This window comes from Sabethes cyaneus, chromosome 2, assembly GCF_943734655.1.
Source record: "Sabethes cyaneus chromosome 2, idSabCyanKW18_F2, whole genome shotgun sequence".
Classification (NCBI taxonomy): Eukaryota; Metazoa; Arthropoda; class Insecta; order Diptera; family Culicidae; genus Sabethes; species Sabethes cyaneus.
Window position 1 is genome coordinate 5,686,223 of NC_071354.1, and position 25,819 is coordinate 5,712,041.

At 40.1% G+C, this 25,819-nt stretch overlaps 2 protein-coding genes across 2 annotated transcripts in view; both read right to left on the reverse strand.

The window, feature by feature from the left end:
- LOC128734634 (uncharacterized) overlaps window positions 1–18,062 on the reverse strand; it is a 45,791-nt gene extending 27,729 nt beyond the window's left edge. Inside the window, exons 1-2 of the mRNA XM_053828920.1 lie at window positions 17,908–18,062; window positions 9,085–9,334 (exon numbers count right to left, since the gene is read on the reverse strand). The gene's annotated coding sequence lies outside the window, so the exon portion shown is untranslated. The remainder of the gene's footprint in view (window positions 1–9,084; window positions 9,335–17,907) is intronic.
- Window positions 426–2,394, reverse strand: LOC128738963 (uncharacterized). Its single transcript, XM_053834471.1, has 2 exons — window positions 575–2,394; window positions 426–498 (listed from the first exon to the last, which is right to left on the reverse strand). The coding sequence occupies exons 1-2, from the start codon at window positions 2,392–2,394 to the stop codon at window positions 426–428; spliced, it is 1,893 nt and encodes a 630-aa protein (XP_053690446.1).
- Window positions 18,063–25,819: the final 7,757 nt, after the last annotated feature.

Here is a 25,819-nt window from a genome sequence, read left to right on the forward strand (position 1 = left end):
GTTTAGCGTAGATTGATGACTCTGCTCCTCAAACAATTTTCTTAGAGAAGCCAACTCATGATTGGCTCCTACAAATGTTGTTCCGTTGTCAGAATAAATGTGACTGACCATACCGCGTCTACTAATGAACCGTTGCAAAGCAGCTATAAAGTTGACTGTGGTTAAGTTTGAAACCAATTCAATATGTATGGCCTTGGTTGCCATACAAACAAATAAACATATGTAAGCTTTATAAGCCACTGTTTTTCTACCTAATTCTTTGAGCAAGAAAGGGCCTGCGTAGTCAACGCCTGTATTCGAGAAAACGGGTGATGGCGTGACACGATGATCAGGAAGATTCCCCATGTACTGATTGACCGGTCGTGGATTTTGTCTAAAACAAATGTAGCACTTCCGGATGACATTTTTAATTAACTGTTTTACCTTCACAGGCCAAAAGCGTTCTCGAATAATTGACAGCAAACCTCGCTGTCCGACATGGAGATTATCTTCGTGTAACTGTCGAATAAGGATGTGAGTGACGTGATGCCTTTCCGGTAACAAGAGTTGATGTTTTCCTTCATATGGTATTAACGAGTATTTGATGCGACCTCCAACTCTAATCAATCCATTGGCATCGAGAAAGGGAGCCAAACTAGTATAATTGTGTCGTTTATTGCTATTACTTGCGAGCAATCGGGCAAGGTTGCCGAATGATTGCTGCTGAACCAACTTGATAATTGTAATTTTAGCATCGGTCATTTCCTGCGCACTAAACGGGGTTGAATCTCGAGTTTTTGTACGTACGTTTTTGATAAACCTGAGCACATATGCCCATGCTCGCTGCAGGCGTCGAAAACTGCTAAGTCGCTGTAAGTTTATTTCAGGTTCACGTGAAACAACTGTAAACACCATTGGTGGTTTTAATTCTGGTAACTCTGCTTCGTCGATTTCGATGATTTTTCCATCTGCAATTGTAGTGCTCCAAAGCGTTGCTGAACCTCTCCACCACATGTCGTTGTACAGAAGATCTTCAGGCATTGAACCTCGTGATAGCACATCAGCCGGATTCATTTCTGATGCCACATACCGCCACTCATAAGTGGAAGTTAATTCGATTATAGTTGCAACACGGTTTGAAACATATTGATTCAAAGCAAGCGGCGACTTTTTCAACCAGCCAAGCACCACTTGCGAATCACACCAAAGTGTCACACGTTGAAAGGAGGTTTGCATTGCAGTTACGGTTTTCTTCACTAAACGGGCTAGTAGCAAAGCCCCACACAATTCTAATCGTGGAATAGTTATTGGCTTCAGTGGTGCGACACGCGATTTGCTGCATATTAAATTGACACTAACGGCTCCGTCGGAGGAGATACATCTCGTATACAACACTGCGCCATAGGCTCTTTTAGAAGCATCGGAGTAGCCGTGAAGTTCAATTACCTGTGCACAATCTGCTATTACACATCTATTCTTTTTCATTAGGTTCACCAGGGATAACTGCTGTCGAAATGTTGTCCAGTGATGAGATTGTTCGGTTGTTAAAGGTTCGTCCCATTCTAGTCCAAGCCGCCAAAGGTCTTGCATGTGCATTTTCGCCAAAGTGATGATTGGTCCCAAAAATCCCAGTGGATCGAATAAACGACCAATGTCAGAAAGTACAATTCGCTTCGTGAGTGTTGTTTCATTCTTCGATTCAAACGTGTTGACGTGGAACGTGAAATAATCCTGCGTTGGATTCCAGATTAACCCAAGTGTTTTTATCGCACTGTTGATGTCGGCATCTTCAAAATTCATCTGCGATTCCTGAAGCTCGATTGGAATGTGTCGACGAACAATTTCACTGTTGGAGCAGAATTTATGTACACCGAAACCACCTCGGCGTAGCATTTCAGAGAGTTGCTCGTATATCTCGATGACGTCGGTGGAGTTTTTTCCTCCCGTGAGGAAATCATCAATGTAGCTGTCCTGTTGTATGACTTTCGATGCAAGCGGAAAGTCTGTTGCCTCGTCGGTCGCTAACTGAATTAGCACACGGGTCGCCAGATACGGCGCACTGGAACAACCGTATGTCACAGTTGTCAGTTCGAAAAAAGCCGGTTTGTTTTCTGTGTTTAGCCAGAGGATGCGCTGATACTTTCGATCGTCTTCGTGAATTTGTACCTGCCGGTACATCTTTGGTACGTCTGCCGTCAGTACAACCTGATGACTGCAGAAACGAATGATAATGGACACTAGGTCACTTTGCACCGTAGGACCTATTTCTAATGCATCGTTCAACGAAAAACCTGTTGTTGATTTCGCTGAAGCGTCGAAAACTACTCGTATCTTAGTAGTGCTGCTGCTTTCTTTATAGACTGCGTGATGAGGAAGAAAGAAACTATCACTGGGATTGTCCTTTACTTCGACCATATGGCCAAGAGCCAAGTACTCGTTCATAAATGTTGTGTATCGGATCCTCTTATCGTCGCTGACGAACGTTCGTAATAGTTTCTCGAAACGGCGCTGAGCGGTAACCAGCGAATCTCCAAGATGCGTCTTATGTTCGTTAAATGGTAGTCGAACGATGTATCAACCGTTACCGTCTCGAGTGAAAGTACGTGCGAAGTGTGCTTCTACAGCTTGCTCTGCCGCTGTCAGACAGGATGCCTCCTGACACGTTTCAAGTTCCCAAAACTTTGTCAACGTGTGATTGAGATCCTCGTTACTTACATTCAAGTGGCACGTCTGCGGTTGCCTTTGGTTTCTTCTATCTGTCATTCCGCTGACTACCCAACCGAGCTGTGTGTCGATCAATGTTGGAGTTGCGTTGCCGAGCCGCACTCGACCTTCTTTGATGAGGTCGTAGAAGAGTTCGGCTCCAAGAATCATTTGTATCTCGTTCGGTATGTTGAAATACGGATCCGCCAGATGAATGTTAACAGGGATTGCCCATGTCTGGATGTCTACCTCGGCAACAGGTAAATTGGTTATATGCGGTACCACAAGAAAGTCAAGAACGGCTTCAAAAGAATTGACGCGCGATCGGATTTTCGTATGGATTTTAAACCTAGCCAGACTGCCTGTGTTATTTAATCCACTGATCGGAAGGTTGATTCTTTCCATGGGAACATTCAGTTTCCTCGCGAATTCTTCAGTTATAACATGCGAATCGGATCCTGAATCCAGCAGCGCTCTGCATGTGAAGTTTGTATTGCAGCTGCCGGTTACTATAACTTCGGCTGTTGAGAGAAGTACTTGTCGTTTAGACCCTGCACGCACACAGTTCACTGACCCAGAATCTTGTGTAATAGAGCATTCCGCTACCTCCTTCGGTATCGGCGTAGACTTTTGTGTAGCTGAATCTTCCGGTTTTTGGGATGATTCGGTCTTCACTTGGTGTAAAAGGCTGTGGTGTTTTCGTCCGCAAGACTTACAAGATTGCTCCGATCTGCAATCGATAGTGCGATGACCACGGCGTAAGCAATTAAAACAGAGGCCGGCTTGTTTCACTTTGTTGTAACGGTCAGCTAATCCGAGGTTTTTGAATACATTGCATTTGTATATAGAGTGATCACCATTGCAACTGAAACACGACTCCTTTACCGACTGAGACTGAACAAAATTCTTCGCTACTGTGTTCTTCTGCTCAATTTTAATTCGATGCTTAGACACCCCAGTGACCGGGCGCTGTTCAATATAGCCCTTCATTTTCTGCAGTATGCGGCTTCTTTCACGAAGAAAGTCGATCATCTCCGAATACGATGGCAATCCTTCCTTGGGCAATTGTGACTCCCACAATTTTCTCGTGTCTTTGTCTAAGCGTTTAGCGACTAAGTTCACAAGGACCATTTCAGCTAATCCCTCAACAGGCAACTCACGGTTATCGAGTGCATCGACGTGCTTTGTGCAAGTATCAATTAACTTCCGTAGTTCTTCGCCAGACTCACTTATCATCTTTGGTAAACTCAGCAGGGCATCGATGTGAGTATCAATTATTAACCGCTCATCTTCGTACGTATCCTCTAACATTTTCCACGCGGCATCGTAATTATTGTTGTTTATTACATCCTGATCGATTTTACCAGTGGCGTTTCCGATGAGAGAGTTTTTCAAATGGTAAAGCTTGATTGCTGGCGATTCATTTGGATATCTGCTCATGATAGTCTGAAACATACATTTGAAGGAATACCAATTCTCGAGATTTCCATCAAAGGTCGGTAATGGCACCTGCAAGTGCGGGGCGGACGAATTCACTACAATCGGTTGTTGTGGGTTAAACGGAGCTGCGTTCACGTTAAGCAAAGCCTGCGTTGCCTCAGCGGTTTTCGTTTCACCGATTTTACTTTGGATGATGATGTACAGGTCATTAAACAACTCTTCACAACGAAAATATTCTGCCTTATGTTTGTCTCGTTGCTCACGAGGGGTAATTTCACAAATTTCTATGAATATCTTCTCGGAATCTTCGCTGCACCGACGTATTGTTTCCAGTTGAAGGTTCAACCAGTGAACGCTGACACTCTCTTTATTCAACCCTTCTCGAATCCTGAAGAGCTTCTCGATGATTAATTCTCGACGATCGATGGCCTTTTCCAGCCGTAACGCCATTTTCCTTTCGTTCTCTTTCTGCGTCTGCGCCGCTTTTTGAAGTGCTACCGTGCTCTGAGGTGTGATTTTGGGATTCGCACCGGTCAAAGCGTCCAAAAGATTTTTCGGGGTAATGTCACGCGCCACTTTCGGCGTTTCTTCCTTTTCTTCGTCACTACGCATAGGAGAATCTTTCTCTTCGCTAATTCACTTTACTGTTCGAACTGTTTTCTTTACGCAGTGATCGTGCTCCGGGCACGATTCATCAAGTCAATCAATACACGATTGCCAAAATGGCGGATTTTTGCAGCAGTGATCGTGCGCCGGACACGATTCATCGGGTTTACACTATTGCCAAGATGGCGAACTTTTTGCAGTTGGTGCAAAATCGGTTAAAAATCACATTTTTCGCTTCGTATTCCACATTAAACCAGTTCCATAACTAACGGAATACATCCGGATCGACTAGGACCAATGTTCTACGATAGCTCAGAAGTGGTTCATGGAAAGGTTTTAGTGGATCGAATTTTAAAACGCGTGTGTGTAGAACAAAGCGTATATTTGAACTGAAAAATAGTTTGTTTCAAAGTGTTCCTTATCCCATATTCCAAAGGTACTGACGAGGGGTTTTTGGATGGAGGTTTGGTTTTTTGCGATCACAGCTTCTTATTCAACAATTCCAATCCCTCGCCTGCCAACTGAGTACGAGCAAATGGAAATCAAGGTCGTATGGTAACCGGGAAGGGGGCAGTCATGCGAATGCTGAGTGTTGGAACGAGAAATAGCCTTGCCAGCCTTGAGCGTCGGTCTCATGTTAATGAGCGTCTGAAAACATGTTAACGATGATTCCACTGCAAGTTGGAACGTTTCTCCATCCTAATGAGCGTTGTGCACGTCAGATTAGGAGCGGCTCACATCAGCGCCTGACTTGGCATTAAAGTCAAGAAGGCATCCCCATCACAAGACCTTGTACACTGAAACAAGAACCATGGTATCTCGTACCATTTTGCAGAAAACGCTTGCTTTTAAGTAATTTTGACTAGAACAATGCTGAAGCTAAACAGAAATCTTTTCTACAAAAATTCACATATGTGACCTCTTAATTTTATCCTCTAATATGGTAACAGTTACCATGACCCTTGTTTCAGTATAGAATGGCCCTAGTGAAACAACCTATTTAGACCAAACTACCACGACTTACTTCGTTTTTTTTCTTTTTTTTTTTTGGATCACTACGACCAGTTCTTTGATCTATGGTGGTGGACTCACTTCTTACTTCTGCCAGCAAAAAGGGCAGGGTATCTTGCCGTATCAAGAATTCTTCTCCACTGTATTCGATCCTGGGCTACTCGTCAATCCAGGTACTTTGGTACGGATACCAAACAACGGAACTGGTTCCGAGTATCGGTCGCACTAAAGAGTAGTATAGCGCCTTGAGGCACAACGGATCCCGGAACTCACTGGTTATTTTAAAAGTGAAACCAAGCTGTCAGTTAGCTTTATCAGTAATAATTTCGCTGTAGTGTACTCTAAACGAAAGCGCATCATCTAGAGAAACTACTAGATCACGCACCTGCGTGACTCTACATATTGGCTGATTGAACATGGTTTTGGATGCCGATGGTCAGAAAATTTTGCCGGTCAGAAAATGAAAAATGTCAGCGAGCTGCTGAAGTTCACCACAATCCAGACTACTTCGGACGACTTTGAATATTTTTACATCATCTGCATAGTTTCCGGTTACTGTCCGGAATTAGCAGCGATATGTCTTCGATGAACAACGTAAAGAGCAGTGGTCCTAAGTTGCTACCTTGCGAAACTCCTGAGGTATTTGTAAACTGTGCTGAAAGTTGCAATCCGATTTACACACAGAGTGCGGTTCCTCAGGTAAGATCCAGACCATTCCACAATAGCAGGTGAGATGCCTAGATGTTTGAGTTTTGGTAAAAGAATTCCGTGATCAACTCGGTTAAAAGCCGCCATTTATAACGATTTAAAAAATCTTCGAGCATGCGAGCAAGTGATGTAATGCTTCTGTAATTCTGTACATCACGTTTATCACCTCTTTTGAATACTGGAAATATAACGGAAAGCTGATAAGAAATACGCATTGCCGGAGTAATACATTAATTAGTAGGCATAATGGACGTATGAATACAGCAGCACATCTTTTCAGCACACATGATGGAATCCCATCGGGACTAACAGAAAAGGAGAATTTTAGCTTATTGATTACAGTTTCAACGTGACGATGCGATTTCAAAAAAAATCGAGAAGAAAAAGTTCAAGTTTCAGAAAAAGTTAAAATCGATAACATTGCTAGGTAAGTAGCGTAGAGCACCATCAACTTCAGTACGCATATGTTGGGTTTGAAATGAAAAAAATGTTGACGGGTCATTCAGGCTGAGCGCCGAGTTCAGCATCTTTTGCCAGCTTGGTTCGTGGCACTCACACACAGACGAGCATGAATTCACCAGCATTTGCTGTCAACATGCTTGTACATGTATATAGGCCTTAAGATTGTTCCACATTCGGATAGTGTACTGCTTCTAGAGGTGTTGGTTATATTTTCGGTAGATGCTGTGAGTGGTTTGACACAAAGTGCCAACAAGAAGAATCGAGCCAGAAGTCACATATTGGCTGCAACAGTGACACGCAAGAGCAGAACGAGATATCAAGATGCTAAAGCTGCCGAAAACACACTTCACCGTCGTAAAAAACGCCGGCTCTCGGTTCGTGTTCTTGCGGAATCGGAGAATTGCTTCGAGATGCAATCTTTAGTACGATCAATGGAATCAGGAACCGGTCTCCTGCCAACTCCTGTTATGTGTAACGACAAGAAGGGAAACCTGATTACCATAAGATCGGAGGTGGCTAGGCATTGGAAACATTTCGATGTATTATTGAATGGTGAACAAAATGGAACGGTTTACAGAAATAGAATAACGATTGAGGCTGACGCGACAAATCTTCGATAAACTCCGGGAACTCAACTTGCAAACCATTTGTTTATAGACCTCAAGGCGGCGTGCGATTGAATTAAACGAAATGAGCTGTTCAAGAGCTGGTTCAAAATCAAGCGTCAGTGGGTAGCGGGTGAGACATCGGACTCGTTTGTGACGTTAGATGGTTTGGAGCAAGGAGATGGACTATCGAATTTGCTGTTCTACATTGCATTGGAAGGTGCTATTCCAAGGGCAGGCGTGCAGAGAAGCGGTCACGAAATCTCACAAGCTCCTAGGGTTTGCGGATTACATCGATATCATCGGTGTTAACCGTAGAGTTGTGGTAGAAGCGTAAACGCATCTTAAGGAGGTATGTTGAAAGAGGGCCACGGATGAGCTCTTGGTGTTTTCGAACGTAAGTTCCAGCGACTAATTCTTGGCGGCATATTAGAAGATGGAGTGTGGCGCGCAGGCGCATGAACCACGAAATTTATCAAGTATACAAAGATGCGGATATTGTGAAACGAATAAAACACAGCAAGCTACAGTGGGCTGACCTTGTAGCAAGGATGCCAGATGCGAGACCAGCAGAGAACCCGACGACTTCGAGGCAGACCCCGTACACGTTGGACGAGCGCTGTTGACGAAGATGCTATAGCAGTGGGTGTTAGGGGCGACTGAAGAGCGGCCGTCCAAGACCGAGGAGCGCGGACGGCTCCTGAATTCGGAACGGAGGTTCAATTTGCAATGCAGTATTGCAGATAATGCTCAAACACGGTTCCCCTAGAGGGGGTGAAAGATATGGTATCTCCTAGCCATGTCCCAAATAGTTCTGAGAGGATTTGAATCTGTGACGCTGCTCGCGGAGGACATATGCGCTCTGGTGGGCGGTCTGGGCGCTCTGTTATGGTGGACCGGACACGTCGTAAGGAAGCCAGACGACAGTGCCCCGAAACCAGTCCTCTTCTACCGGCACCAGAAATAGAAGGGTTCAACGTGTGAGATGGCTCGATTAGGTCGAAAACGACGCATAATTTCCAACAGCTATTAACAGTGCGAACCAAATGGATGTTCTCCGGAGATATTGGATGGTTTTCCTTGACTGTTCGGCTACTTTCGATTTGAAACGATACGGTAGATCAGTTTCTTTGAACCATTCTTCGCCTTTTCCACCTCTGAAACATGTTCCTTAAACCGGATCCCCAAATTTCTTCTGGTATGACCAATAGAAAAGATAAACTCAAATCTCACTTCACGTCCACTATTGGGTGACATCAAAAAATCGGTCGTAAAATAAGAGGACGTTAATTCAAATTTCGGGCGTAAAGTGAGCGTAAAACGAAGTCACGTAAAATGAATGGACGTAAACAGAGATTCTAGAGTATAAATATCACATTGGAAGCATTCAACTTTGTATATCCCCACTTTGTTCAATTTATCAATCGGATCTTTAGTGGAGTTTTCCGTGTCTTCCATCTTGTCTGGAGCATAGTACCTATTTCTTTTTATCTAGCTTTCGGTTCGGCCTCTTAGTAAGGAGTCGAAAATGAAACAAAACAGTTACTTAATGAAACGAGCAAAACTGTACCTTGATGATAATCGACGAAGAACGGTATCTTGGTTTGGGTCCTTGCGGGACGTCGTGTGTTTACGCGATGCGACCGGGTCCAAAAGCTTCTAACTGTTTTACCGATGGTACTACTAGATTACGTTGCAGTGTGTTTGTCACCGAGGGAGGATCACCTATGCTATGAATCGTCGGTTGGCCTCTAGTTTTTGGTACTGGTACGGACATAACGGCCATTACAAAGTGGTTCATATCAGGATATCCCGAAAATCTGCAATAAGCATAATGAAAAGATAGAGTAGTGTGTCAATGGTTACGTTTAAAATAGTACATGGGAAAACATCAAATAAAAAACAAAAAAGAAAAATGTCTGCACTTTGCGGCGACTTGCGCTAGTACGAGTGTTGTTCCATACTTTCCAAAATGAAGCAAGCAGCATCTGTTTGTGTCTGGGAAATTGACAAACAGAACGATGGTACCCGCTTTTGCTTCGTTGCTCAATCGTTTCACATTACATTACAAAACACCACACAGGGTGTGCTAATGTGTTTTGACCTCAACTCGCAACGAGAAGACGAGAAGGGAAAAAAGACACAGGCGCGGAACGGAAATAAACATAACTTCGATTCTCTTGCTCTGACTTACGCCAACCAAAGCTGCGTTTAGTCAGTTCACAGTTCTTTGTTATCGTATTCATCGCCGTTGTTTTCTTATAACTTTCAACTCCGTCTTCGCGGTCTTGCTTGTCGGGAGAAATGTTCGCTCTGCTCAAAACAGATATTCTCCTGCTGCAGCAGTAGCAGCATCTCACTTTTCCAAAGAGTACAGTATGTTTCTTGTTTGATAGTGTCTGTGCCAACGGTTTTATTATTCGACGAGAGTATGAAGTTAAAAGATGAAACTGCAAACGATTAAAACGAATAATCAGCGAACAGTTGAAACGAAGCATAAATTTCGCGAGTTTTGTTAGCTTCTCATGTTCCCGACCCAACAGTACCCGATGGACATGCAAGCACAGTCAACTTAAGCACAGCCAGGGCAGGAAGAATAATAAAACCTGTGCAAAAGTATTCGCCAGATAGCTTTCACCACCACCAACGATAAAGGTATTGAAAAATATTCCATTGCCTTTGTACTGGACTGGACTGCTAGAGCTGGAGCAGGCAGGCAGGAAGGCGCAGAGAACGAAAATGCAAGCACAGTTCAATATGACACGTACACTGCGTTGTGATCAAATTTGTATGGAAAAACTACTCTTGGCTTCAGATGGAGATGTGAGTTGAAGGACGTTTATGGAATGGTAACAAAAAACAGCACCCAACAAGCAAGCAAACTCTACTGTACTTGTAGTACAAGATGCTTCAGCAAACGGTCTGAAATTTGCATTTGCATCAAGAGATGTTCTGAAATTGAGAATGCATTAAATGCCTACGTAGTTTGAACTTGAGACAATACGCTGGTCCAACGTACTCAATATTTGCTGTTTATTAACCTTTCTTTGCTGATGCAACCGTAGCTGTTGATCCAAAGCAAGTCATGCATGATGCATTTTAGCATTAACAGAGAGAAGGCGCGGACATCCAATATTACTCCTAACAATATACTCCCTATAATGTGATGAGAAGTTTGCAAATTAACTCTATGTATAACCAATGACGAGCTAACATGGCATATAGAAGAAAATCCCTTAAATCCCATCGTCCTACACATTTTGCTTGCACACTAGCACCATCTATTATGCATGTTGCGGAGTAACTTATATTTGTAAGGTTTTATACAGCAGGGCTTTCACATTTGTCTGGTTTTGTACGGAAAACTCGGAGTAACACACGAGCTGTGTATTTGTTATTTTGCATTTGGCAGTCAAGTCATATTATATTTGAACGTGTCGCGTTAGCGATTGTTAAATATTACTTAGTCTAAAACACTATAAATATATGACTGTTTCCCAGCCCATAATGAACAAAATTTTTTTATTGTTTCTATCTGCAGACCAGCTAATTCATAGAAGGCGATGCATTTTCTACAAATGAATTAGATTTGATTATACGAAAAGGTTGTTTATTATAGAATGCCTATAGTTTACTAATGTAACTAGCAGCAACGGTTTCTTCCCGTCGGAAAGTAGTCCGTTCATAGCTGCACAGCCAGAAACATCAATTTATTGATCGACTCTACAACGAAATCAAACTTGCGAAACGCAGCGCTTCACAGGGCACTGACTAGTAACTTCATATTTTCAAACTCACATCTCATTCCAGTCCGTCATCAAAAGACTGCATACATTCGAGGCTGTTGTATGTGCTTGCGTTGAACAACAAAAAAAAAGGTGATCACACATAAAAAGAACAACATACAAAGCGGGCAAATAAACAAGACGAAAAAATGAATAATAAACATGCGCATTCTATCCTTCCTTAAAAATTATTTCATTTCCTCTCGCAGCGACACTGCCGCCATCACACATTCTCGGTGCGCGGTGGCTCTCTTCCACGAATGTTCCGCTGCCTTTGCTGGCTGACTCGAAACGAAACACAAACCCAAACCAAATTGCCCTATTCGTTCGGTTGCTCGATTTTGTTCAATCACTATTATACCCCGGCCTACTACATATCGAAACGGAACATTCGTCGTTTGCCCTGCCACAGGCCTGCTCTGCTCTGGCTGCTATCGTACAAAATTGGATGGCGTACATGGCATATACACCGAGCAGAGCACAGTAGGTACATCATCATCGCACCACATACTAAATACATTCGTCCGTCAGTCCGATCGAGGGAAACCGTGGCAGCTCGGCCAGAGGGTCGGCGTGACGGGTGAGTAGTGAGGAAATTGAAAACGTGAAATGTGTGCCGTTCACTCGCTATAGTCGAACGAGCGAGCTCACTCATACACTTGCCCGCATGTGTTCGTCGCCTGGAGGAAAACGGAATCGAACGCGGCAAACTCTGAGCCAAAGTGCACTGCTTCTTTGAGTGGCAAAAATTATCTATGCTTGTGGAAATAAAATCAAACATTTTTAAAGCATAAAAATATGTTTTTAAAATAAACAGCATTGTTGGCCAAAAGTCGATTTCAAGGAACTTCTCATTTAAAATCGAAAAACCAACCACTCCCAAAGTGTTTTTCGGTAATTTGATTGTACATTTCTGATGGCTTATAAAAATATGAAATGAAAAAATTTAATATTGCCACAAAAACCAAACTTTTGTTGTAAAAAAACTCCTATAAACTTTGGTACCTTTCGCCTAATGCCGAATAGTTTCTTAACCGGTTATAAGGCAGTAGCAACTATATTGCCACCAGCCAAAAATATTGTTTTTGTTTCTCTAACATGGCATGGATTATTATGCACTCAATGTTTTAAAATCGCTGAATTCGTAAAAATGGTCACTTGCGAGTCACTTTTATGAAAACAATTCTTGATTTTTGAGTGTCAGCAGTAAATTTGGCTTAAATTCGTAGTAAAACCAATAATTTGGAAACTTTTTGGATGGTAATATTCTATTTACGACCTTTTGTGATAGATTATGCGGATTTATCCAAAAACTTAGCACGAATATTCGAAAATATGTTTTTTGGGTTTAACGGGCAGCGACAAGCATATTGCCACCAATGTTTTGCGGTAGACGGGCAGTGGCAACTATACTGCCACCAACATTTCAAGTTTTGCAGCTATTTTTTCAGCAAAAGAAGCTAAATGTTAACACATACCTCGTATAGTTGTAGAATTAAATGGTCAAACTTGATCAATTTCTTAAAAGTGATCCTGCGAGACAGCGGCAAAAAGATTGCACCAACGTTTTACGTCAGACAGGCAGCGGCAACTATATTGCCAGCAATGTTTTGCTCTGGACGGGCAGTGGCAACTATATTGCCACCAATTTTTCAAGTTTTTCAGCTATTTTTTCAACAAAAAAGTATATTAATGGGTTCTGCCGAATGTGAACATTATGTTTTGATGAAATTTGTGTTAATTCTACACGTAGTTGCCACGATCTTATAAAGGGTTAATACATGAAATGTGAAAATGTCGTTGCTGTTCAGCACTGAGCCTGTAATATGAACCCCACAAGTTGCCTGCATGAGCCATATATGGCACGTTCAACCCCTCTGTTTCTAGTGCCGCTGCCCTCTGCGCTTGTGCGGTGACCCTTTCCTTGTTTACATTTGTTTATTTGTTACCAATCAACAGACCCAGATGGTCCTAATGATGCTTAAGTATACTTAAAATATTCACTTTAATTCTAGAACGTGGAATGTGGTAGTCGAATCCAGAAGAAACTCTATTAAAGGTTCGCTGCAGACCGATGACGGCACCGTGGGTTCCGTAATTAGTACGTCGAACAGGCAATCTGGAGAAGGCACTATCGCGAAGAGCTCGAGAGCGGACGTTGATATTTAATTCGCCGAGAAGCGTAGGGCAATCGATGTGATTGGTTAGCAGATCGGCAATCAGCATAGCACGTGAAAGCTCACGCCTCTCTTGCAGTGAGTTAAGTCCCGTAAGCTGTGCACGACTTTCGTAACTTCGTAGCTGGTGTGGATTATCCCAGGGTAACCGCCGAAGAGCATATCGAACAAATCTTCGTTGGACAGCTTCGATCCTGTGTACTCCATTGAGGTAATGAGGGTTCCAAATTACCGAGCAATATTCAAGAACTGAACGAACGAGTGAACAGTAGAGAGATTTCAGGCAGTAAATGTCCGTAAAATTCCCACACTGTTATTATGAATCCCAAGCAACGAGATGATTTCCCGATTACATATGAAATATGCTGCTGGAACGATAGTTTGCTATCGAATAGCACGCCTAGATCTTTGATGCAGTTAGTCCTTCCAATGCTAGTACACTCAACCCCCGCTAATATGAAAAACAGCTCGTTCAGATTGGGCGAGTTCATTTTTAATCTGAATATTTGGTAACTCTATTCATTTTCACACACGCGCAAGACGCGCACCCTATGAACTTGTTGTTTTGATTTGACGAAAACAAACGTTTCGAAAACATCTCAAACATGCGCGAATTCTAAAGGTTCGGTTTGTATAATACGAAATTGGCTCGGCAGTTTCGACTAAAATGGTCTATTTTGAGTACTGGAGAGAGATAAGTTGCATATGAGCTATATTGCCAAAGCTCCTGAGCAAGAGGAAACGCACTAAGAATTTTTGCTTTTTTTTAATTTACCGGTCCAATTTAACGTCAATTGTGTGTGACGCTTGATCGGTTTTTAATCTGAACGCATTCATACCACCGGGGTACAGATTAAAAATGTTCAGATCAAAGAAGGTCATACCAACGGGGGTACACGGTATCTAAAAGCTTGTAGTCGAAAGAGAAAGGTTCTTTTTTTCTTTAGAAAGTAATTGCGGCACATTTACTTGGAATAACTTTCATACGGTTTGTGCAACACCAGTCTGCAAAGTTGTCTAACTGTTGCTGAAGCACGTGGGCGTCGGCGATAGAGCTGATTCGATAGAAGATTTTCAAATCATCGGTGAAGGACAAACGGGGAACTTCGAGTTTAAAATTCACATCATTGATGTATAGAAGGAATATCAACGGTCCTAGGTGGCAGCCTTGGGGAATTCCAGATGGAGCAAAAAATTCTTCAGAATAATTACCACCATTTTCACTGCTAGCCGACGGCCAGTGAGATACGAACGCAACCAACTGAAAACTCTGCCGCCGAATCCTAGCTTTTCCAGTTTGGCTATGGCAATCTCGTGGTTAATACTATCGAATGCCGCTGTTAGGTCAAAATAAACTGCATCAGTTTGCTCAGAATGATTATAGCTATCTGTTATATAAGAAGTAAACGATAAAATATTGGTCACAGTTGAGCGCTTTGGCATAAATCCATGTTGGTCCTCAATAATGTATTGTTGGCAAAATCCAAAAATGCAATCCAATACAACAAGCTCAAAAAGTTTACCAACAGAGCTCAGGGCAGATATACCACGATAATTTTCAATGTGCATTTTCTTCCCTTTTTTATGGACAGAAAACAAAAACGAAGATTTCCAAAAAGTCGGGAACTTGCCTTTAGCCAAAGACATTAAAAATACGATGCAGTGGAGTTCACTTTTTCAGCATAGCAGATGGAGTGCCATCAGGGCGAACGGAGTAAGACGCTTTGAGTCTAATTATTGCTGACTTTATCATCGATTCGTCTAACTCGATTTGGGTAAACGAATGACCAAGAAAGGGTACAGATTCAGCAGCAGATTCAATTTGTTCCAGTTATGAATTTTTAAGGAAAGAAAGGTGAAAAAATGGTAACTTTTAGGACCACACTGACTTAGAAAAGAGAACCCTAAGTACCAAATGAAAATACGGATCTAAAATTAACTGTAAACGAAAAAGTACACAAAATTTGAATCAAATCGGAGTAATTTTGAATTTCGATGTCTTTTTTCATAATATTGCTGAGTTAACATGCATTATGGCTAATTTTTGATATAAATAAAATGAGCCCTATGCGTATAATTACGCTGAAACAATACATAATTGAAAAAAATGATTAATAATAACAATATTTTTTGTTCATTTAAATTATTTTGGAGCAATTTATTTTTCCCCAAATTTGTCTACTTTCCAAATATATCTACCAAAAATTTTCGGATGGGTAGATAAAATCGGTAAACCACTGTATTTATTTCGTACAAAAACTTCTGATCGATAGCTGCAAATTACTTGAGAAACTAACAAATTTCGATCGTAATTAATCTCAAGAATAATTTACACAACGAACTAATAATAATAATAAATAAATAGGTAAATGGTTAAAACCCCAACTTTAAATTTACTGTTTTCCATTTTTTGGCTCGAATCACAACACGTCGAGCCTACTGTGAACGAAAATCTCGATCGGGTAATAGTAGAGTGGTATTAGTGAACTGTTCGAGCGCAGAGTTCAATCAATTCAATCTGTTTTCCAATTCTCGCTCGCCCCCGTCACTACTACAGCGCCGGAAAGCACACACGTCGCGACGTCGCTCGAAGCATAAAAATACGTAAAAGTTGCGATAATCGTTCGTTCAGCAAGCCAGTTTCTGTGCTCTCATTACTCGACGAAACCCTTAATGTTAAGAACAATTTCTTCCGCTGCTTCGTTGACTATCTATCTCGCATATCAGAAAAACCATTTTCTGATGTTTCCGACTGCAGTGCGGGGGTTGAGAAGTCAGACAAAATCAATTTTCCTTGGTTCTTCTTACTCTTCACTGTTGTTTTGATCATTATCCCAGTGGGCCAACATGAAAAAACTAGAGGAAAAATAAAATGGATGCAAAAACGCTCTATTTCGCCATTGCTGCTTTTGTGTTATGCGACTGCCATTGCATGACTTCCGGACGCAAGAATCATGAGCAAGCACAGCAAAATTCCCTCATCATTAGGCAGACCCGTAGAATCTTAGATTGGACGATGGCGTTATTTTTAAAATTGCGACGATGCGAGTTGCGACAAAAAATTGTAACAAGATAAAAATGAATTCAATTCGGTGTTTTATTATAAAAATAACACACACAGAAGCAGGCTTGATATTTTTTCCTCATTGCACACTCAACTCAACTATACGAGCAGATGTGTGCGTGCAGGAACCAGCTCTAGTTGCTGCGTGTTTAACGAAATGTTTCACACACACACATACACCATTCACTCGTTCGTAGCACGAAATCGCGATCCGCGAGATGGAGCACCAAGTTTTCCCAGTTGGCCAGACAGAGAAGTCCGCGAAGACGAAAATCCCGATAACAGCAATTAGATTTGCAAATATTATGCCATATCCTACCTTTATGCACTGCTAAATGAGCGATCTGTTGCAAAAGAAAATGTCCGCCGCGATCGCTGTATCATCAGTTTTGAAGTAGCCCAAGAAATTTATGAAAACTGTCAGCATTAACTGGAATGTTTATTGCTTGTCGGGCACTTCCATTTCATTTTTCTGATCATTGCACGGACACAATGAAAATCGGCAAACTCTCCAACGGCAGTAGCCACGAAAACTGACTCAGAAATGGCTGAGAATGCAGCAAATGGTACGTGAAAAAACTAGCAAATTTTGAACCCCGTTTATAAGCCTCTTGTTTTTGTTGCGTAATAAAAATGGCTCGGCAAGCCGTTCCTGGCTGCAATGATCTTGGTTTCAGGGTCACCACAGATTTGTTGGAGACTTGCTCGCAATCCACGGGAGCCTTTACGCGAGATGAAAATTCCATCGTTTCGTGACACAATCCTTCTTCGATCTTTCCCCCCACTCTTTTACTTTTCCTTCGCACTATTCCTCCTCATACAGTCGTTGCACACTTCTTTCTTCGACTAGTTGTCTTTTTACATTATTTTTCGTTCATCGTAAAACCAGACAAACCCGTTCCACTTTGCATTCTTTTCTGATCGCCATGGCTTTACCTTTTTCCAAGCGTTCAAATTTTCCTGTTTCACTGCAAGCCAGAAAAATACAGAAATTTAGCCAAACTCACCAAAAAAACAAAAATTTTCTATTGTCGCTGCTTTTTCTAGCTCTATTCCAAGTGTTACTTGGATGAAACAACACAAACACTCGCACCACGAATGGAGAAAAAATTGCTGATGGCTTTTCACATCACCAACACGGGTGTAAAATAATCGCGGCGGAGTACACCCAAAATACGTACAAGAAAAAAAAGCTGAATGTACTACTTAGAGACTTCGAGACTCGCCAAAATTAGTAGCTTATCATAGCGGAAAAAAAACGCAAAAATAAATAAAACTACTGCCCGCAGCTACCAGCGAGACTTTCTTTTCCACTTTGCTATCGAGAAATCAATTTCGCAAAAAGGAAGAAAACAGATTCTACTTACGGTTCCTACTTTGTCCAGATAGCTGCTTCCCACTGAGGCTTAACCGGACTTGACTTTTCTACGCTTTTCGCACAGATAATCGATGCACAAACACTATTGTCCATTAAACGCACATATTTCACGATTATTTTGCGTTTGAAAACGTCCAGAAAACGTATCCAACTTCGAGAATTTTAAAGTTTTTCCTTTCCCGATGCGAGCTTCTGCGAGGCTGCTGCATTTAGTTTTTTCTACTCTTCTTTTCTTCGCAGCAATCGTCGTCGCACAAAGTGTAGAGTTTGATGGCGGAAACGTTCAATTTTTCAAGCGAGCAGAGGTGAAATCGATATATTGTTTGACCGAGGGGGCTAATGAAATCGAGCGGTGGTTATCGATTTGAAGCACCATTTCACCTCCGCTTAGCGGAGTTTCTAGTGTGCGTGCATTTCCATGGAGTGACAGCGGTCGGAGTCAAATTCATTTTTTGACACGAATTAAAAATTCCTGTGACGGTTGGAATACAAAATACTGCTAAAATCATAATTTTTATTGACAGAAAAGATTTTTCATCATACCTTTTATAATTTTAAGAGATTTTACCATAAAATGACGGTTTATTAAGTATCGTAACAATTGAGCTTGCTAAGCCCAGTGCAAAAGGCTACAAAAACTTATCGTTTATCACTCAAACGTATGTTTTTTTTACCGGGGTATAACTGGGGGAAAACAAAAACAAACGTGTAAAATCAATGTAAAATCTAACAACAGCAACAACAAATCGCGCGTCGATGTGTGCGTACGATAAACGTCAGCAAGCTCAATAAAAAAAATCTAATAATTCGCAAATAAAAATTCTCATTTTCATTAAATTTCATATAGAGCTCGCTAAGCCGCTACAGGGCTACAAAAATTTTTTTACCGAGGCATAACTGGGGGAAAACAAAAAAAAAAGTGTAAAATCTATGTAAAATCTAATAACAGCAACAATAAATCGCGCGTCGTTGTGTGCTTACCGACCCCCCGGCACGTCGCCATTTTTCCGTGACTGAATCTGAAACGTCAAAAATACTGGGCGAGAAATCACTTCATAGAAAATCAATGCGACGCCATTGACCAAGATAGCGATGTCGTGGAGGTGGTGCGTACGGTAAACGTCAGCAAGCTCAATATATGTTCACGATCACGATAAATATCATTGTAAGCGCATTGTTTCTACTACAGACGGTAGATAAAGTACAGACGCGCAGAGCGAAAAACTGTCTAATTCCGCAACACTTTCTTTTGTTTATTTTATTTAAATAGTTTTGGCAACCAGTTAGCATTGAATCAATTTTCCTATAAGCAGCAGTAAGTTGCGTGAATCGCGAGATGTTCCGTGAAACTTTGCGAATTACGACGCATAGTTTGCCAATTGAACAAACCAATTGGATTTTTATGTTGTTAGTAAATCATCAGTTTATGTTTTAACATTTAAGGTAGATTACAAAACTTATCCAGCTAACCAATAAGCATTACCATAAGCAGTACAGCCTGAATTCGTTAATTGGGCCACGATTGCACTCCAGCTGATTCGCTAATTGGGCCGACTGACAGTTGTTAGAAATTTCTAAACTCGAAAATTCCATACAATTTTGACATTCAAGTTGTCATATAGCCCAATTAGCGAACACCCAATTAACGAACCGCCCAATTAACGAACCACCAATTAACGAAACTTTGCTGTAAATCAATCGCTTATTAGCATATCTGGCATTTTATACAGCACGTTGCTGTATATTAGCTTTTTGATTGCGTAGCTGTTGTAAATTGGAATGCCAAATTCTATTTTAAATCTTGTGGTAGTGTGGTTGTTGATAATCAGCTGGTAACAAGCATTGACAGCGTTCTAAGAGTCATTTTTCTGTCATTTTTTCTTGTGGTAATAATTGCGCCGGATATTATTCCGTACGGAAAAGTGACGTTTTAATTCACCTGCATGTAAAACTGCGCCATCTGAACGTGAAATAATATTTCTTATGAAGTGCGTACTGCTTAAGAAATCGTAAACGAAATCGGTTTCTTGAGCATTTCTTGTCCTATCTTTTTACCCATTACTTTTCAGCAGCGTACCCCGCTTTAGCAGTAAAGTAGCCGCATATTTTGCCAAAGTAGCATTTAAATAGCAATTAAGGTGACTTAAATGCTTATTGACTTGCTTATAAATGGCATTAGTTATGTTTATTGGTTACCTGAGTAGTTTTCCCTCTCCATAATACGAAACTCAAGGTTGTTTACTTTGCTCATTTCCAGCGTTACGGGACACTATCCCTACTATGCAGATCGGTTCTTGTTTCATTAAATCCCTGATATTCTAGTGGAAGATAAAGTATTCTTTATACAGCTATTTTACAAGGTATTTGCCAAAAAATTGGTGAAACAGGAGGCGATTCACACGGTAACAATGCGTGCTGATTGTGTCCCGTAACACTGGAATGTGTCATTTGGAGCCTCGATTTGACGGTTCGATTGGTGTTTTATGCCACGCTCTTTGTGCGTCTGTACTCTATATATCGTCTGTAGTTTCTACCACAAAATTTTATGTATATTTTATCGGAAATAAATTATTTTCGGGGATTTAAATTTAAACGATTAATGAGAATTATTTCGACGAAGGGCAAAGTACAAAGGTTGCCGTTCCCCGTAAGGTGCCGTTCAAATATTACATAACACAGCAGGGAGTGGGGATATGTTGAATGCACTGCACAGTTATTAAGTGCAACCTTCAAAACGTGTGCTACTGATAATATCGCTAGTAATCTTATATCGATAATACCATCAAACTTTATCGTCATGGAAGAATATCGAAAATTGGAGGGTTTAAAGTGAAATCTTCTTCTTGATTTGTTATTATTTTAACATTTTTGTTCTATTTCTTACGTATTTTTGCTTATATTGCCATATTATCGTTATTAATTATTAACGATAACAAAACTTTATCAATAATCGTTATAGATTTTGACCGACATTTCCCATCATTACAACTCTCCCATCTGAGCTGACATTTGATTTAGCAGTGGCGCCAGTACCAGTTGTAGGGAAAGCAAATAGTATTTAATTTTTCATTTATTTCATATATGCTGCATATTTATTCAAGTTATGAATTATGCGTGGAATTATGTATTTAGAAACTATTTTTATATTATTCTTTGCGTCGATAACAACTCTACGTAAGCATTAGAATTTAAATAGAAATCAACCAAGATTCATCGTTTTTTTCCCACGAAATTTTGGCAACTTTTCTCACCTACAAAATGTGTGACTGGACAAGTGTGTTCAAAATCCAACTTTCAATGCAAAGAGCAATAACTTCATAAATAATATAGAGCTTGCTAAACCTAGTGCAAAAGGCTACAAAAACTTATCGTTTTTCACAGAGAACAGATTAACAGGCTCGAAGAAAGCAATAGATTTTTTGTGTGTAAAATCTGCCGGTGGCTCCCTCCAGAAATAGTTTGCCAAACGCATTGCATTAAACAATATGCATACACCTTTACCAATATTCGCCTCGTTTTTTTACCGGGGACTTGGGAGAAAACAAAAACAAGCATGCAAAATCTACCAACAGTAACAACAAATCGTGCGTCGATCACATCCCTGGCACGAAGGTCATTTTCATACATTTTTCTTGAAGCCGTTTGAGCTTTCTGGCTCGTAAATTTCTCCACAGGGAGTTACGTGACTTTCAGTTGAACATTATTTGAAAATACAATAACATCTATCTGATGTCCACGTAAATGCACGCATACTAATGCAAACTACGTGATGGAATTCACGTAATTAGTACAGGAAAAGATGGATGGAAGATATCACATAACTTTTCCCGTAATTTCGACGTGAAAATTATTTTGAGTGTATACTGCACAGCATCAAATCTAGATAGAATTAACAAAAGGGCGAATGTCGCAAATGTAACCAAAACGAGTGAGAGTTATTTTTTGCTGGACCAGCATAAGCAAATTAACCCTCACTCGGTTTGTTTACGCTTGCGACATTCACCCTTTTGTCAATTCTATCTTCAAATATAAGCGGTGCTCCCTGCACCGTAAAAACTTCGCTTCAAAACTTGTTGTCAACCTCTATTACCACCTCTATAGAGCTTTCTGACAACTCAAGCACCAGAGGTGGGCACAATTCCGCTAATCCGCTAATTAGCTCAGCTAACATTTTGTTTAGCGGTTAGCGTTTTCGCTAATTTTTAAAACCGTTAGCGTTTTTGTTAGCTTCCGCTAAATTTATCTGCCGCTAAATAAACCGCTAACTTTTTTTAGCAAGAGGAAAATTGTTGAGAAATATGAAAATTATCTTTTAATTCAACTACTTAGCTATTATCTATCAATCGCACAGATCTGAATCGAAAGCATAGTTAATAGCGTAGCGAGCATAATTAATAACTAAATCAATATTTAAAAATTTCGAGATCACCTATATTCTCAGAAAACATCAAGAGCTTGTTGTAAGAGTGATACGTGTTTGTGTCTTGTCCATCAATTTTCGTACATCAAGAGAAATTGTTCGATTTATTCACTTCACTTACATCACATATATTACTTCAAAAATTCATAAGTTTTAAGCCAAGCATCATTGAAAAAATATTATAAAAATGTAACAAAGTTTTCTCAAGAATCAAGCAGAATTGTTATCTGGAACACAGTTTTTCACAAAATTTACCATGAAGCGAAAAATTCAAAAGCAAGCTTAGAAAACTATGCACTACCTTATGGAAAATTTCCAAAATATTTTTTCTTGTTTCACATACCGACAAATGTGTGATTGTTAGGGATTAAAATTTCACGATAGTGTTATTTTTTTATTTCTGAGTGATGACCAAAAAATTCCTAAAATATTCATAAGCAGAATAAGGCGGTGAGTGGAGCTACACGCCCACTGCATTTTCCCAGTTTCATCGTAATCAACTTAGTTGGTGTTTGATAGTTAACAAGCATATAACGGGCTCTAACAATATAACAAAAGTCAGTTATGTTGATCGATAGATCACTGAGAAATCGCGGTGGGCGTACTGCACCAACCATTGTCTCATTTGGGGAATTCCTGTACTACTTTGATAATTCATATCTCAGGAACCAAGCATGTAGTAGAGCAAATATTTTTTAACGAAAATGTAATGTTTTATGGCGATCCAGAAAATATAATGTTTGAAAAAATCGTTTACAAAATTTTCCAAAATCGGTTCCAAAATATTGCTAAATTTGAATTGATTTCTGACCAATTTAGCGGTTAGCGTTAGCTTCCGCTACATTTTTGGTTAATTTAGCGGTTAGCGGTTATCAAAGCTAACGTTTTGAATTAGCGGTTTAGCTGTTAGCGAAGCTAAAATTTCGATTAGCGGTGCCCACCTCTGTCAAGCACCCACACTAGCGAACACGAAATACGCGTGTATATACATGATATTTGCTTCATTTTGGGGAAGAACTGATGCCTATTCGCGTTGACGAACGTAAGCTGCTGCCACCTCCAAAAGTTTACTGTAGGGGTGAAGCGGAATAGAAATTTCTGAAAGAGCGCAAGAGACCGAAACATTTTGGCAGATTTTCACCCACACGTACATACGGGAATTTCTATGAGTGTGCAAGAGATCGTTTAATGCCGTCAACGCGAATTTGCCTCATTTTCAAGCACAAACACACACATAAATGGGAAGGTCTATCGGAGGCGGAGGCGGCTTCAGCTAACATGCTGATGAATGAATCGGATGAATCCCACCTGTTTATAGACAAACTTATTTAAGAGTGTAAGAAATATACCGATTTTACATCTTACCGCATTTTACCTATGTTTTACACGCTAATGATCGATTTTACCACCGGATGTGACGACATACCGAAAAACAACAAACGACAAAAAGTAAAATGAGAGCGATCGATTTTGCGCTATCGAACGTCGCTCGTTGGTATACGAATGTCATTTTCCGGGAAAACGGCATATTTTTAAACGATAAAAGTGCAATCAACAAGATTAACGTTTTATTTTTATTTATTTTAGCTAGAGGAAAAGCCCTCAAAGTGGCGATGACATCGTAAAACTTTAGGTTCAATTCACAATCGGACAAGTTTGATTTTGTTTCTTTTGTAAAACAAAAACGAGCCAAAAATCTGGTCGAACTCCAGTCTTCAACGGTATTAATTGGAATTTAACCGGCTTCTAAAACATTATATGCTTACATACCTTTAAAACTGATTTGAGGAAATAGAATTTCTAGAAACCGATGATTTTTTACATATCAATATAGGCAGGAATCAATGTTATCGTTTTACTGAAATATCAACTTAAAGTGAAAATGTGTGAAAAAATGAATGAATATTTGGTCGGACTCCTGTCCTAATAAGAACAACAAACAGCGTCCGTGAAAATCGTTTCATTGGATATTCATATTCGATTCATTGTTTAATTTCGTATTCACTTTTTAAACAGTGAGAATAAACCGCTCTTTTATCCGATGATCAAAGCTTAAATATTCTTTAACTGAAAACTGTGTTCATATTATCTTTGTATGGATTCAATGATTGAACAAATTTACAAACAAATATATAACAGTAATTATTACTGGCAATGAGTCACTGATCCATAGACTAAATTGCGCACAATATGAAAGACCTATTGCCTTCAATGAATATGTTGCTTCTTTATACGTCAGAAGACATTGGCAAAACTCCTGGAACAATGGGGAACTAGGAAGAGGGTTACACTCTATTTTTCCCAAATAATCGACCATGGTTCAAAGATTTTGATGTAAATCGTGATTTTATTTGTATAATGTCTCGACTTATGTCAAACCGATAAAAAAAACTTCAGTCGACCACTGTTGATTCGAGACACATCTGCATCGTATTGGGTCATTGGGATCTAAGAAACTAATCTTTAAAATGATCGCAAATATGTTCAACGGAGTTCTAATCTGGACGGAGGGCTGGTTTTTTGAAAACGCTAAGCCAATTATTGTACTTAGCGCTTACAAATATCAGTAGTATGCTAAGAATCGTCATTCTGGTCAGTTTAAATGTAATCACACAATTCCAATTTCTATTCACTTTGCTTAAAATTGTCCAGATAATCGAATTTACACTTAATTCTATTCAAAAATATATAAATATCGTATCCCAGACACATACTTTGCCATGAACCTCCACAGTATAGTTACTATATATATAGTTCGGCGGATAGAAAACCAGACGAATTGGCATCCCTGATTTATGAAATTAAATTTGAAATTATGGTGAAATGTGCAGGTTTTTACGAAAAATAATCACTGGCGGGTGTTGAAAATGACTAGTTCTATGAAAATAAAGTGTATTTTTTTACCATTACTCCTGCATTTTGGATTTTGAAAAGCTTTTGGCTCCGCTTTTGACTTTTATTTGGCTCCCGATTTTCTATCCGCCGAACTATATATATATAGTAACTATACTCCACAGAATGCATAGCATAATATAAGCAATCTTCAAGATTTTAGTTGCAATGTATATGTACACGTTTCAAAGCATCAACGAATGAAGTATAGGACAGCAAAGCAGGGATGGTTCGGTCACTTTGACTCAATTTTGATTCATTTGACGGTACCGGCTTAACGGGGCCAAATATGACAAATTTATAGGGACATTAGTAGAACAGGTTATTATCTATAATTTTGCTGAAAAAGTTTTGCTGTATCTTTTGTAGTTACTGCACTACAATGCTAGTATCTTATTAGTGACTAAATGAACGTTCATTTAGTCACTTATGAGTTACAAGCGTTGTAGCACCATAACTACAAACGATACAGCAAAACTTTGTTCAGAAAAATTGTTGATTAGGACTAGTTCTACAAATGTCCTATATATAACACTGGTATATTTGGCTCGGCTGAGACGGTACTGTCAAATGAATCAAAATTGAGTCA